Source organism: Gasterosteus aculeatus, chromosome 8, assembly GCF_964276395.1.
Source record: "Gasterosteus aculeatus chromosome 8, fGasAcu3.hap1.1, whole genome shotgun sequence".
In the NCBI taxonomy this organism is placed as follows: Eukaryota; Metazoa; Chordata; class Actinopteri; order Perciformes; family Gasterosteidae; genus Gasterosteus; species Gasterosteus aculeatus.
The window spans coordinates 14710433-14726706 of record NC_135695.1 but is presented as its reverse complement, the minus strand read 5'-3'; the positions used below and the strand labels follow the sequence as shown (position 1 = coordinate 14726706).

General features: G+C 45.0%; 1 protein-coding gene across 4 annotated transcripts in view; it reads left to right on the top strand.

The window, feature by feature from the left end:
- opa1 (OPA1 mitochondrial dynamin like GTPase) overlaps positions 1-13442 on the top strand; it is a 30663-nt gene extending 17221 nt beyond the window's left edge. For all 4 annotated transcript variants that reach the window (XM_040184210.2, XM_040184209.2, XM_040184208.2 and 1 more), the window contains 2 exons: positions 11383-11456; positions 11614-13442. In XM_040184210.2, the coding sequence (XP_040040144.1) occupies positions 11383-11447 (65 nt within the window). In that variant the 3' untranslated portion in view covers positions 11448-11456; positions 11614-13442. The remainder of the gene's footprint in view (positions 1-11382; positions 11457-11613) is intronic.
- Positions 13443-16274: the final 2832 nt, after the last annotated feature.

Below are 16274 nucleotides of genomic sequence, written 5' to 3'. Positions count from 1 at the left end.
ATGGTTCTGGTTTCGGTTTGAGCATGATTTTAACGGCAACCAGAGACTGATAGAGAAAAATGTCCCCTCTGTAGACATTGTCTGTTGTTTCCATGGAGATGTACATGTATTTATCTACAGGGGGCTGATTGAGTAACACTGCTGGTCCCCCCCCCCCCCCCCAACAGTAGTTGTTGGGAGAATTCCATGGCTAATGTGTTCCTGTCTGAACATGATTCAATCCATAAAGCCTCTGTAGAGAGGCAATTAAAGAATCTTCTCATGACGAGGATCTAAGGGGAAGATTGTACTTCTTTCCGCTGTGCGAATACGTGTTTGCATAATAGATTAAGAATACATTGCGTTGACGTAAGTACTGAGTGTTGTGTTTGCACAATGACACGTGTAATATTTCTGCTCAGTCGGTAAGTTTTGAATGACATTTCTTTGGGGGATGGGCTCTCCACAGCCGCTAATTTTTACCTGTCCGCACGCTGAAGGCTCCTATTTGCAGCTCGTACAATAGAGGTTGGGTCTTGTTCTGCTTTGGTCCTGTTCAGCAAAATCTCACAAAGCAGAATGCGAAGCTTGCTGCCATATCTGAACTCTTTGTAAGACACACATACTTCTAATAATAGTTCCTGTCACCATAAAGACACACACACACACACACATGCTAGCATAGTTTTACACACACCTACCTCAAAGTGAGTTCTAACTGTATTGATTGTTTAATCGTGTATCTTTTGACTATAATCAATCCTTAACGCGTCAGTCAGTGTCATCGGCGCCTACAAAACTTTTTCAGGAAAACAAACACATTTTTGCTTGTGAAGTTTGAGCATTTTGTTTTGTCCCTGATGCAAATAATATTTTTTTTAAATAAGCATGAGTATCCTGAAACCGGACGGAACAATGCCAATCAATGCTGTCACGTGTAACCAAAATTACGTTTGATTCTAGAAAAATGGATTCTCATTTCTGTCTGAATTGGCCACAGTACTCTTGTTTCATTTATGTTTTTTTTTTAAATTATTTCTGTCACATTTAAGTGTCAATTTAATTTAACTCTTACAGGCGCACACATTCTCTTGTTTCCTGTCTTCATTTGGATTCCCTGACTGACGGGTATTCTCGGGTTGTAAAGGCCCACACGTGAATGATTGTTAGTGGTTTGTTTATCTGTGTATGTTTGGTTTGGTTGAGTCGATTATCGCCTTTAGAAAACACGCTCACACCCCTTCACTGACTTTTTCTCACACACCCCTTCACTGACTTAATACCCTTTGAAAACACGCATGTATTCAAATCCTATGGAACAGGATGCTTGCTGTAATCTGCATTCAAGTAGACAAACATGCAAACACACTTGTACACAGCTTTTCCCGGAGAATACCTATACATTACATATAGGCACAGCGAAGCAATGGGAGAGGAATAGAAAAGAGATACTAATGCACATACTCCCTCTGCAGTGCAATCAGCTTTACAGTGACACCAGCCGAGGGAAGGGGGAGAACAAGCGCACACACACACACACACACACAGAGGCAGGCAGTTCTCGCTCCAATAGACACTGTCTGGAATGCCCAGACCTGCCTGGCCTTGCAAATCCTACAAGGCAAGTAGAACCAAAAACTTCCCCAAATATGCTGGTCATTTCCACTTTCCAGCACCAGGACTCCGCTCACTGATAGATGAGGGAATCTTTCGTGGGATCTCAATGGCAGAAACCGTGCAGGCACGCCAGGCTTATGGGGGCCAGCAAGGGATCCTGTAAAATTGGTTTTCCAGTAAATCTTATTTTCTTTTAATTAATTTTCACTTTCAAACATGCACAGTATTGTTTTCATTTTTATGGACAGCAAGAAATTCCGCCAAAATTGTTATTTGTCTCACAGACAAAAGGCCTTGAGCAGGTAGCCAAGAGTTAGAGGAGACGCGGGACACTTGACAAAAAAAAATGAGGTAATTGTAAACTTTCTCCGTGAATTTATACTACTGAAATGGTGTTGATAAATCTCTGGTACCGTGGTGCTTTGTTGCTTTTAGGTGGCCGTTAAGCCACAAAGTTCCGGGTTTGTCTTCGGCTGGAGACATTTCTTACAGTCTAGTTGCCAAGGGATGCATGAAAAATACCCCGAAAAGCCATTTTGTTGTAATTCATACCTACAATATATTCTGGAATTATACGTCTCCAGATGCTTAAATCACTAAGCCCTAATTTTGCGGTACACAGCAGATTTTTTTTCTCCCCCCCCCCACCCCCAAAAAAGTAAATTTGATAGTTTAAACTTCATCTGTCTGTTGAGTTAGTGGGTGAGAGGAGGATCCGGGTCGTTAGCTGTCTGACACTTCGCACAGGCCTTTCTATGTAATGCAGTCTGGACGGGTGAGCGTGAGCATGCGGGTCTGTTTGAACCGAACTGCTCTGTGACGTCTCAAAGCACAAAGCAAGCAAGCTTCTGAGGGCCAAAAGTGTTTTTAAACAAAAGCTTATTACTTGCTGTTCTCTTAAACTATTTTGCTTTGGCAAATATGACTATAAAGTCTTTTTTTTATGGCTTCAGCATTTTTTTTTTGTTTCTAGTAGCTCTGATATAACTTGCGCTAAACTCCTCAGCGACCGCCATTTTTGTTTGAACTTAACAACCTGCTAAAACACATTTTTGGTGTATCTACTGAAATCCAAGGTTACGCCACTTGATTGAAGACACATGCACCTGTTTCAAGCCATGAAATGTTCTTGAGGAAAAGGGGCCGTTATGTTTCTGTCTATGAAGAAATCCTACTCGGTGCATGATGAAATCTTCATTCCTCATCTCATCAACCCTTCCCCTGACAATCTTTCTAAAAAGACAGAAGGTCAGATCGCCTCAAACCCAAAACTATGATCTGACCCCACAGGTCAGCCAGCTAATACCAAAGGCTACTTGATCCAGCTAGCTTTCCTTTCCATCCCTCCAACTCTCTGGAACCCTCATGTGAGATTCTTTCCAACAGACCCGCGTCCCGCGCTCCCTTTACAGAGAGGGAGAGAAAAAGGAGTTGAGACCACACAACCTCCACCATGGGGAAAGGAGGGAAGGCGGGAGGGAGAAGTGGGGCTGATGTGAGGCGGGAGAAAGGATGAACGCGCTTAACAAACGCAGAAATGTGCTCCCAGGGGAAGTTTGTTATTGGGTTGTATTTGCCCCTACTTGCAGGAAGGCTCATCAGTGCTCAGGTTACACACACACACACACACACACACACACAGGTCAGGTGTGTGCCTCAGTCAGCAACCGTGTGAAAGCACTGTTAATGACTGGTATCACGTACACAGCAAAGAGGTGTGTGTGTGTGTGTAGGTGTGTCAGCGTGTGCCAGACCAGCTGTATGGCACAGTGCCGTCTCTGGAGCGCAGCCCAGGCCTAGTGTTCAAGCAAAGGCCTCTTAGGAGTCCACTGGGATGTTGCCTGGCTGCTTCGTTGCCCTTTATAGTGTGTGTGTGTGTGTGTGTGTGTGTGTGTGTGTGTGTGTGTTGCACTGTAAACGGTAGCATGGTGCCTGTTTTGAACATCCACTATACCAGATTGTTAGTTTAACTACTACTTCAATTATGATACCACAGTTAATGTTGTGAGTTCCCAGACACGGTATACTCAGGAACATGAATTATGATTTTCACCTTATTCATAGGTTACATACATTTGTCATTCATGACTTACAGACCACCTTCTCAATGGGCTCTTCCTGTAATCTAAGGCTTATGGTATTTCTTAAACCAACCTAAAGCGTTAGTTGTATTTTCCGCTTACCTTATTTGTCCTGCTGTGTCTTCCAGCGACAGCCGCAGCTTTGGCAAGTTGCACTGTAAGTTTAATTTCAATTTTTTTTTATATTTAATTTTTATTCCTCTGCTCCACCTCCTCCTCCGCCAGATGAGTTGGCCGCCTGTAAAGGGGAAGAATCGGTTCCCAACTGTCACTCCAAAACGTGGAGTATGTTGTTGTTTTTTAATGGCGATTTTTGATTCACTCTTCACGCTTTTCGACAGTGAGCCGGCAGCTCGCAGTGCAAGCTGAGGGTTAAAGTGCTGACGACCGTGTTTACCCGCGGGGGCAACCGGAGGGTGGGAGGCACGCTTCCGCTGCAACGCTGTCATCGCTTGCGACCGTCTCATGAGAGCAGCGGCCTTCGGCCAGCCAGTGGCTCAAAATGTAAAATCATGTCTGTCGGTGTTAAACTTTGCTGTTGGCTGGCACAGTTTGGCAGAGCAGAGTCCATGAACACCGTTGCACCGCGCAGCCTTTTACGACAACATCTTCACTGCACGTCTACGTTGCAACCGCCGCATGGGGCAAAAGTGCAGACGGTTATGGATTTATTAGGAATGAAAGGTGTCGACAGAAAGTGCCCTAAATAACAGTGACAATGTGTGAAGTGTTTTCATGTTTGCACATGCATTCACGCTCTCCTTTCCTCCTCTCTCTCTCTCTCGTGTGTGGAGTCAGAATACAATAAGGTGCTGGTTGTCTGAGCTTGCTCACCGGAATGCCTGCTCAGCCTCACGCTCACTTTGTTTCCTTTCATCTCCTCCCCCTTCGTCTCTTTTGAGCAGCTTCCTCTCGAGTGATTAGCGAGTGCTCGTCTGTAGGGGATGACGTATCGCTCTGAGGTGGTGTGTGTCTGCATGCATGATCACAGTGTGCAAACCCTCCACTCATTTCTGGCCTGCTGCTGTGACTCCAGCGATCGGATAAAGATTGTTTTTTGTTTTTTTACCATTGCTGCAAGATAATAGTACTTGATTAAGCGAGGGTTGAAGCAACACGCATCAGCTTTAAAAAAGAAAGTCATCAAAAAAGTCGGAAAATGTCCATACACATTTTTTTTCTTTCCTCCGTGTAAACTTTATCTGTTGATTCATCTCTCCACATCACATCCGAGAACACGCTGGCTTGCTTGGATTTCTCACTCCTTTTTCCTTTTTTTTCTTCTACTCCCTTTTTTCCCCTCCACCTTTCTTGCTCTTTCTGTAAGCATTCCTCCATTCTTTCTGTCGTGATTTTTTTTTTCTTTTTTTTGTTGGTCTCTGAATGAAATAGTTATACTGAATCATCACAAAGCCACACATTGTCTAAGTTTGGGGTTTTTTTCCCATGGAGGAGGAAACCTCGGGCCACAGAGTTGCTGCCAAATTATTCACTTTCTGCCCGGGGGCATCAAGTACACAAACAGTAAATCCACAGTTGTCATAACACTGGCACGGTTGAAGCTGCCCCTGCTGCATTTTATCTACTCTTTTCTTGTAAAAAAAGACTTGAGACCTTTTTATTGCAAGACACTGTAAAACATCTGTTTATATATCTTGAATCCTTTGTGATTGTGATTTGTGTCCTTTTATCTGTTTTTCTAAATTAGGCTACACTTCCATATTGTAACCTGATATTAATGACCTTGTTCTGATATTTGATATTTTCATAGTTACAATGTGATCAAGTCCGGTTTTCTTTTTTTATATTCGCTTTTGCAAAAGCTGCCACAAGTAATTATTTGTCAAGAAAAAACTCAAGTTTGATAAAGTTAAATGAGATAATTTCCTGCTTTCTTTGCTCTACGACAGTAAACTGAATATCTTTTCATTTGTGGACAGAGAAAACATTTGATGACCTAATCTTTGCCTTTTTTTTTAAACAATTATTTGACATTTTATAAACCCAACAAGTAATTTATTAATCAATAAAATGAGCAACAGACTGTACAGCAATGCAAAGGACATTTTAACTGCTGTACCCCACAGGAGTCTCAAACCTCACCAATTTCCACTGTCCCATCATCCATCACCTCCCCCTAACCCTCCCCGTCACTGTCTCCCTTCCCCTCTTCACTATATGCATCCATCCTTCCTCTTGTCCGCAGCCAAGGAGGCCCATCTAGGGCACGTTGTACGCGCCTATCTGGCTTCTGGGCTCTTTATAAGGCCTCTGGTGGTTGGTGGCCGGGCGAGAAGTTGTGAAAACAGGCTTTGATGAACCCCTACATTATCTTTTTAGTTTAAGAGTTTCATTTGAGACAACCAATAATAAAAGTGTGGTACTTTTATGTTTATACCAACATAAAGTGTTTGTACTGGAAGACTGGTAAACCATCTGCAGGTTATTTAGCTGCTCCCCGGAGACCAGTAAATCCACCGGAATAAAGAAACCAGAGTGAAAGCACCTGTGTTTTTCAGATGACAACCAATCATAAGACGATAATGTCAGGGGTGATAAATAGGCTGAAAACCTATGAAGGAGAATGTGAAGCCATCGATCATTCTCCTCAAGGGGGGGAGACGCAGCAAGTGTGGGAAAATAAGGAGAGAAGAAAGAGGTGTGTGTGTGTGTGTGCTTCTGTTCACGTGTTTCCAGCACACTGCAGCCACCGGGGAGCCGTTCTCACTGATCCTCCTGTCACTCAAACACAGCCAAAGGTCTGACATCAGGTGCTGGTTAAGATGAGGTAATAGAAAAACCATGTACTTCCTCCCTGTGATGGGTGGAAAAAAAGGCAAACCTTTGGTTTGGAACGTTCTCATGTCATGGCTGCCCTGGGAGGTTAGCCGTTCCCTGCTTCTGATTTACTGTTGTCTAGTTAACAGACCAAATGCCGGGGTCTCGTTTATTGGACAGTAATGTGGTTTGAGAATATTTCGGACATCCGCTGTTTCAATGTTCAATAGAGACATTTTATGAGTGTGGAAGTTGTTTCTTGTGTGCTGTCTCACTTGTTTATCGCTTGTCGCAGCATTCAGTCCAGTCTCCCTAAACTAGCACTTATTAAATAAACCGTTCGCCAGACTTTTAAATGACGATGCCTGTACGTGTGGGTAGGCTATTTCTGGACTATGAATTTAATTTAAGCTTACGGCTTTATTATTGGCCTTTGCAAGTAAAACACCTACAGCATATGAGCCTGAACAGGCCTTCGCTTGTGGCTCAAAGGCGTGGGGGGTCCACGACAGCTGGAAACGTGTATTCACCTGAGGGCAGCGGAGAGGAGAGCCGACCTGTCTTATCTCTCTCTGTTGTTTTGTTTAATTGGCTGGTTTGGGGTCAGCGCCATGTCAAGAAGGGACTGCGAGGAGGTGATTTACAAACGGATCCTTTACACTTAAGCACACGTTCAGTCAGGGCTGGAAGTATGCGTGCCCCCTTTTTCCAACTCGAGTGTGTTTACATTGCGCGCTCGCTCGAGTTCAGCATTCGTTAACTCGGTCAACACACCTGCGGCCCGATGCAGCAGAGGGGAGTTTCTCTGCAGACTTCTGACAGGATCTCCGTTCAAACACGACTCGCCGGCCTCACGTCCCCGGCTCCTTGTGGCTACTCGAGATTGATTGCCACTTAGCCTCACCGCAGGGCTCCATTTGACCGTTAATAACGCCTTGGAACGCTTCAGACCCCTGACTTTACTTACGTGAGTCATAAGTCAACTTCCTGTCTCACTGTTTGCTGCTATATTTGAAAAATGTTTTGGTTGAGCTGCGTTCATAATTGTTTACATCTTCCCTCCCTTACATCAACCCGTCAGGACCCGAAGCTGAACCCACCCTCTTCCAACGTGTGTCACCGCTATCTGGATCTTTATACCCCCCCCCCCTGCACTCAAATCCGCTCAAATCTCGAGCCCCTTTTAACGGCTCTGCTGAACCTCGTCAGACGACAGTCGTCACCTGGCTCTTTCCAGGGATTCCTCCGCGTCGTGCCGTTCTCCGTTTCGTCTCACCCCGAGCTGTGACCTGTTTAACCCTCTGCATGTCTTTCCCCGGGTCGGGCTGCTCTTTCTGTCTCGGGCATCTGTTTTCTAGATAAGCGCCGCGACTGCCGGGGCTGATTCATTGCTGTGTCCCTGACCCGTCGTTGGGCCGTCGCTATCCCAGCCCTCCCTGTGTCCACAGGCCCCGTGGCCCAGTTTTTATAGCACGATCATCCAGGTTTAGTGACAAATCAAGCAGCGTGCGGGAGGCGGAGAGGGAGGGAGGGGGGCTGCTCTGTTTGTTACATTAAAAGCTCTCCTTTCGCACAAACGGCAGAGCATTAAAACGTTTTGAGTCCCTGCCTGCTCGGTGACCCTGGCAGTCATGAGACCATAAAGGTTTCTGCTTGAATGACGGCAGGTTTTGGACAGGAACCGAACCCCACCGCCCCCGGCTCTGTCTGGAGAGCGTACTGTCGATCTCTGCTTGGTGGGCTGCTTTGAGAGCGGCACGCTAAGCTAACCCTCAACCGTGGTGCCAAAAACCTCATCCGCTGAAATCGCCCCGTTGGCACTTTCTCATAAAGGCCACCCTTTCTTTACATGAGAGTGGCCATCTCCCACAGTAAGATTATATATATATATATATATATATATATATATATATATATATATATGCATTTTTTTTTTCTCTCCCACAGTGAGTTGCAGGCCTCCCTGGCCTCTCCCCCCTCTCTCGTCTTTTTCTCTCCCTCTCTCTTCGGTGTTGGCTACTTGTCCAGCGGGGCCGCGCAGTTTCACACTCTAATTACAGGTCAATTAAAGCCTTTGTGGCGCGGCCCTCCTTCTGCCAGCGGCTCCGACTGTGGCAGGCTTATGGGTGAGAGTGAATGAGATATCATTTCATGTGGAGATCAGCAGGGAGAAGGTCTTGAAAGAGGGAATGGGGGTGGGAGCTCTCCTTTTTTTTTCTCAATGAGGAGTCCCTCCGTCTTCGCCAAGCCACACAGCACCGAGCACCTTAAAGAAGGGGCCTCTGGGATAGAGGCCAGAGGATTATGGGAATATTCATGACCAGATAAAGGGGTGAGCGGTTGAATGACTGTGTTTTCAGGCTCATCTCTTGGGTAAACAGGGGCCTAAATGGAGTTTTCAGATCGCTACTCCCACTGCTCAGCGAGGGACCGGCGGCGGCGACTCTGTCTGCTGTTGTTGCGTTTCCACAGGACGGGGAAAAGAAAGCCTTGTCGTGGCCTTTTCTTCCTCTCGCTAGTGTCTCTTGGTGGCAAACAGATGGTGTGGGGGAAATAAATATCTGTTTCTCACAGTTTTCCCTCAACAGAATATTGTGCTTTTTTTGTAAGCAGCCATTGTTGTTCACCAGTGGCCTCCTGGGCCGCTGAGGGCTCGTTTTAAAGTCATCAAGCATCCTGCAGTAAGTTGGTCGTTTCTTCCAAAGTGTCATGGAAAGTTGGTGGCTGCTGAAAGGCAGGATACTTTTGGGCTGGATGGGACCTGGAAGCTGCTCTGAACTGATGAAACTACTACTTCACATATTTACTGTGGAGGGTCGATTTTGCCATATTTTGCAGTAGTGTAAATCCTTCTGAGGCAAATGAGTGCCTTGAGGTTTTTGGGCTGTATGAGATGGTATTTTAGGAGCTGCCCAGGACAAACACGACCGCTTTACTGATTTGAATCCTTCCGTGTTAAACTTTTCCAGACCAACTTTTCCAGACAATCTGGGGAAACAAACGTTTGTGTTATCACAAGCCCCGTAATCTATCCGCTGCTGACCCCCCCGAGCGTTAGAAGTGGGCAGGACCCTTAATGTTTGACCCGTGTGAAGCGCTCCGCATGCGAAGCACCGAGGCTCCACAGAGCACCTTATCATCCGCCACATCTAAACCCACTTAGAAGCTTTGAAGCTTGAGCCCGGGGATTTCCCCATGTTTTGATGATCCCACAGTCAGTAACCTCCTTTCCTCACACGGCAACAAAAAAAAACCCTCCACACCCACGTACCTCGCATGTCTTCTCCTCCGGGTCAGACAGATGTTGGTAATCCTACTCTGATTGGCTGGGATTGAGCCGTGTTGTTCTGCGGTCAGGGCGTGCAGCCCACGCGGCTGAAGCCGCTGCCCTGCGGTGGGCTGCGTGCTGGAATACCGCAGCTTTATGTTTCATCCAACCCCACACCTGCTGCAGCGACTTGTCAGCCTGCCCCTCGACAGGCCCCCTTAATGCATCCATTAGGTGTGGTAATCTCCACCTTGCCCTGCCTTTTTGCCTGAGTGTGTTAACAAAGTATCAAAGGGATTTCTTCTTTTTTTTTGCCACCTGACAGTGTTGAGTGTTTAGGAAGGTGGAAAAGGTGACGGGGGGCCATCATGGCTGTAGCTGGTTTTTAGGACGTTCAGGTGGTTTTGGCTGAGTGTGTGTGGGTGTGGGGGGGGGGGGGGGGGGGGTTGTTCCAGGGTTCTTAACAACCGTGTGCTTTTCATCCGCCAGGAAAAGGATACCTAAGCAGCCGTGCTCCCATCAAAAGGGGGCTGCACACAAGCCCCCAGAGTACAATATTTAGTTTCAGTCCAAAGCACGCACACACTTACCGTCACCTTTGTGCCGACCTGAAATTGACACTTACGGCACTGCGGCCCGCGAGACCCAAACCACAATGATTTATCTCCCTCCAAAGCCTTTTTAAAGTTGTTTTCATCGGGCAGGGCCTTCTAGGAAAAGAACCGACAATGGGGTCGCCTATGGATCTCGTGTGGCAGATTGATCAAGCCGGAGCAGCGCTGGTTTGTTCTTCAGAGCCGCTGTTTGAGTTTGTGCTTGGGGGAGATCCAGACAGATTAGCGACGGTGACAGGGAAGCCGCAGAAGCCAGCGAGGCCCGCGAGGTGCAGCTGGCGTCGCGAGCCGCGGCTTCCTTTTCTTCTGTGTTGGCCCTCAGACTTCCTTCAGCCACTGTTTAATCAGTGATTAAGGCCGCTTCCGAAGGCTCACTCGTCTCGTGTGACGGTACACGGTGGGTGGAAGGACCGCTCGTCTGACGCGCGGAAAATAGGAGTGTTTTTTCCAGTAGATTTCTCGCTTTTATGTGAACTCTTGTTGTTCTGGTGTCTCGCCGTGTCCATAATCGACGTGCCCGTGAGGTACACGCCACGAAAAAGGGAGGGTGAGGGCTTTGATGTGGTCTTTGCCAACTGGGGAAAAAGAGTACACAGGGCTTCATCATCACGTGTGAAGAAGGTCCGCCAAATGCAAATGAGCAAATGTTAAAAGAGCACGTTAACCAGCTGCCACGGATCCTGATGTTCATTCACCTAGAACTCATGTTGTTGACTGAGCTCCATAAACTCTCAAATTCACACCGTTTGAAGGGAGCATCATTTGAATCATCATTGGAAATGTTTTAGGGCTGCAACTAACACCTGTATCACCTGTACGTGTTGCCAGTTCATTCAAATATTTAGTTTACAATGATTCCAGAAACCAAAAGCTGGCAATCACATTCTACAAACATACATTCTATTCCAAAGAGTCGTTGAAAATGAATGATTTAAATTATTGCTGGACAATTCATTTACAATATTTCCGTCCTACACGTGTTTTTGTATGTTTTTATCAGGGGTTTAATTAACCAACCTGCTTTTTTGTGCTGCTTTTTTTGTAGAGAAAGTTCGTGAGATTCAGGAGAAACTTGAAGCCTTCATAGAAGCTCTTCACAAGGAAAAATAAGACCTCGAGGTATGTGTCTCTGCCGTATGGCTAAACGTACCTGTACCAACCGTAAATGTTCAAATTGTATGAAATGCGCAGATCCTAAATCAACCCTGACAGCAGGAACATGTGGGATGTTTGTGCACTGTATGTAAATATCACATATTTCTCTTTTCCTTTCCAGCACTATTGTATTGAAAAATGTGGATCACAGCAGAGAAATGCACTGAACAAAGACAAGTCATCTGTAAATGACCGCCATCACAGCCTGACCTTGTCCACATCACTCATTCATCTGATTTTAATATTTGCGGCTTGGCTGCTTTCTAAAGCTGAGGAAAAGATGGAGCTGAACTGAAGCTTTAACTTTAGATTTTCCTTGAGGTTTTTTTTTTCTCTTGCGAACTGTTCCGGATCAAGAGGGGAGGAAAGTGAGAAGCATGCACAGTGTTGTCAGACATCTAACCTCTCATTTTCAATAAATGAGGATTGTGTACATGGTAATATCCCCAATTTGTCCTTTCCCAGCTGATGGTGTCTGTGTACATGTGATTAGAAGAGTGTGTGTCATCACTGATGTCACCTCTTGTTCATGATGGGTAGAATAGCCTTGAATTTCATACTTTTACTTTGACTGGCGCTCCTAAAATTCGTCAAAACACTCACCTGGTACATACAAATGTTCCTATATTTAACATCTACCAGCACTTTTGGATTCAAAGCACTTAAGTGATCCCTCCAGGCAGCAGCCATTCTCTCAGCAGATGTCCTCACCTATTTCTAAGAGTAGAAAGTAGCTTTCTGCTTTGATATTCAGCTTCCCCGTCATCAACGCTCTCCATTGTAACTCCACAACAAGTATTCTTTAACCGGTTACGAACCGCTCTGAAGGTGTCGAAAACAATAGTATGTATAGATTTATTTCTTTTCCTTTCTTTTTGATCTAATGGGAGTTTATTTTTACACTGGTTTGTTAATATGTCTGCCAAAAGCACACAATGCCCTGGTCATGCTTCTTTTTGGTTCTGTGTCTAGTTTTTGGGATGTTTACACTTCCACCATTGTACATTAATATTTCATACTCCCCGGTGTTGTAGTAGCAGATTCAGATATGGCTTTCAAAGTTAGATCAGCAAATGTAATGAAACATAAATTCAGGATGCTTTTAGGTCGCAGAGGAGAGCCGCAGCCAAGTTATGTGGTGTGAAAATATCACATTATTATTTCTAAGGTTACAAACATAATTTATCAATAGCTACATTGCTTCGTCAGTTAAATATGTCATAGTAACAGTGTAAAATTAAACAATTTAAATGTGCATTTAATTTGATTTTCAAAATCTGCAACGCTGTCAGTTGCTCCACTTTGGGTTATCCATTGTCTGTGATAACAGTCAGGTTGTTTGACTCTTGCTGCTTGGATGGAGGGACGTGACCAGATACCTGAAACCAAAGGGAACGGTAATCTCCCCTTCGTAGATGAACAGAAATAAACCTCAAAATTAAGAAACCGGAAATATTTAAAATGGTTATTTTTAAACTCTCCTCGGCTTAATGTTTCCACACTGCTCCCAATATTCGGCTTCTTCCTCTCATCTCAAACTCTTTATCTCACATCCTCTTCCATCATTTGGACTGTTGTGACTCCACAAGTCCATCGCCCACTTATACATCCACTCGCTCTTCCTTATTTGAAGAATTGTCTGATATTTCACCAAAAAGCCAACAAGACATTCATGTGTTTATGGTTGTTTCTGTATATACATAAACACATAGATGCATAGGACAGGCCGTGCATTCTGTACATGTTAAGCCCATACAAATTCACGGAGCTCCTATAATGTACAGCACATGTATGCAGAGTGAACCGCTTGTGTAACAAAATACGTGAGTTGGCTCAAAAAGGTTTTATGTTGTAGAAAGTAATGTTTGCATGCTGTACCCCATCAGATGTGCATTATTTATTAAATTTGTGTTGAAAGGAGAAATTAAAAATAAAATTGACAAATAAAAATTTGTGTCGTCTTGTCCATTAAGTGTTCAATCTATTTGCACATTTAGTCACCTGTAGTAAAGTGCTTGCAGTCCATTTTCCGGTACCTTTTTAGCTGATAACACTCCTAATATGGAGAAGGTTGACATCTCTGACTAGTAGTCTTGTGGAGCTTTTGACCAAATTAATAAGTTAGTCATATATATACAATATATACAGTACCAGCCAAAAGTTAGGACAAACTTACTCATTCAATTTTGACTGGTACTCATGGAAATGTTTTTTTTTCTCATCCATGTCGGCTTAGCAGTGCAGGTTCAAAGCTTATTCTGGACCTTGAAAAAAGTTGACAAACGATTTTTAACTTTTAAGACGACACAAAGTCCTTAAGGGCTACGTTTTATGTTATGTGAGTAAAAGCACCAAAGCAATAACTAAATGCACGTTGTGTTAATATTTCATTAAGAATGAACATTGAAACTTGATAGAATGAGTCTACAGTCATTGCAGGGGCTCTGGGAGACTGTCTGCAACATTCCATGGCAATGCATCCAAAAGCTGTTTAGTTAATAAAACCCTGGCAAGTTTAAAGGCAATCCCGTTTGAGTTGTGTTGCCTGAATGCGTGTTTCCTTAATGCAGTCTGCTGTTGTCCTACAGCGAGTTGCATCTGGATGCAGCGACCTGTGTTCAGGTCTGGGCAAACCTTAAGAGTATTTAACTCTGCGGGCTGTTATCTGGACCCTGAGGCAGCCGAGGGCCCGAATGATTAATAAGTCAGAGTCCAGAGGTCCTCCACTCCCGGGCATCCTCTCTTCTTTCACAAGAGCCTGTAGTTGTTACCTCATCTCTACATTGCTCAGAGCGCAGTGTGGGGGGCGGGGGGGAGGGAGGAGGGGGAGACGGCCTCATCCTCACCATACCATCACCTGAGGCTTTACACCTGAAGATAACTGCCGCTCTTCAACTTCATATTTTCTGTGTGACTATTATGTTCCCATGTTTTTTTTTTCAAAATGAAGGGCAAGGAGTATAAAAAAAAAAGAAGAGAAAGCCTAATGACTTTGGAGCAGTCATGAAAAGAAAGGGGGAAAAGTCAACCTCCAGCAAAGGCCTTTGTGCTATCAGATAGCCACGTTCTGGGAGGTGGGAGGCCGGCCGGGACACACTATACACCATTAGCATCTGCAAAGGCCGTCACGTTGACTAATAGCCAGTGCCACAACGGCACAGTGGTTCAGTTTGTGTTTTCTCTCAATCCCCATTATGTTGGTCACACAAAAGCAGCCGGGCCAGACTTTTCAAATGTGCCACAGCAGCGGACGTGCACAAAGCTTCATTTCTTGTCTTTCTTACGAAAAAGAAAGGGCCGATCTTGTTGCTTCGTTTTTTTTTTTAGTTTTTTTTTTAATCCCCCGCGTCTCATCACAGACACATTCTGGGTTTTTTTTGGCAGGGGGTGTGGTGGGTCGGTATATGATGAAAGCGTTGAATCAGTCTTAGAAATGGGCAATAAATTGCGGGGATGGGCGTTTTTTCGGCAGCAGCAGCGGTGTTAGCATTTGTTTGCCTTCCTGTCGGTGACGCTGGCTTTGTCCTCGTCTTTCCGTCGACCAGGTCAGCGTACGTGGCCGTCGACAAAGAAGCAGCTTGAGATGGACAATTACCAAAAGTACATTTTCCGTCCAGCCTTCTCTTTCTATGTTTGTCGGAGAGCTAAATAAAAGGATCGCTATTTGGAAAATATATCTGGTTATTTATTAATAATGCCTAATAATTCTTTCAAAAATAATTACATTGGTATCAAATGGCATCTCCATGTTTCAGCAACTTTCCTTTTTTAAATGTATGTTTCTGGTGCTGCTTATTTTTCCTGTTTGGATTGTGCAACGACATGAGATGCACTTTATTTTTTGCCGAAGAAATGAGAATAGCGTATTTTAAAATACACAGCAGCGACAATTACAAATACTCAGAGCGCATGAGAGACTCCTGAGGAGACATTACAAGCAAAAGACACTGATTTGGCCAAAGAGAGTCACTTATCAGCTCTTCAGTCAACAAGTGCCGATAAATACAGTGGATGTAAATCTCACACTTTGCGCCCCGGGAGACAAACTGCCTCTGTTGAGTCACCGCTGATGAATCATATCAGAGGCTTGTTGGAGCAACAGGCTTCCTTCTCCGTTTCAGTCAACAAAGTATTCTACTGTCCCCGGGGCCCGATTCTTTCTGCCCCGCAGAGAATAGTGTCACAAATGGCCTTTGTGTTCATTATGTTAGAGGCATCTTCCCATTGCGTTGTGGGGTCCTTTCCAAATGCAGAATTAGGCCCATGGGGATTTTAGCCAAGTCACAGAGGTCAGTGACCCTTCTTGTCACACCCCCAACACACACACACACACACATAGAAGGAGCCCTGTTCTTATTCTGCGTGCGTTATAAATTATAGCAGCACTGAGTGTTTCAATTTCACGAATTGAAGGAGGCTTGACCGTGTGAATCCTGTGGTGGTCCTGTATCTATGTGTGTGTGTGTGTGTGTGTGCGTTTCCACACGGGTGGCCGGGCAGAGGACCGCATGCATGCTCTCACCATTCAAGTCCACCCGGAAAGAATCCATAAAATGACCTCATCGTCGTCGTATGCGCGGGACGTCATCAATGAATCAGCCCATTGTGGAGGGAAACAACCTCCAGTAAAACATCCCCGATAGTGGATCTGGAGCTTCCCATTAATCCCGGAACATGTGGGGTGTCCACTCACACACCGGGTCGCGAGCCACACAACAGAGGAAAAAAGAACACGAGCTGACCTGTCATCAAACCGCTTCCTGAAAAAACACCTTAAAACCC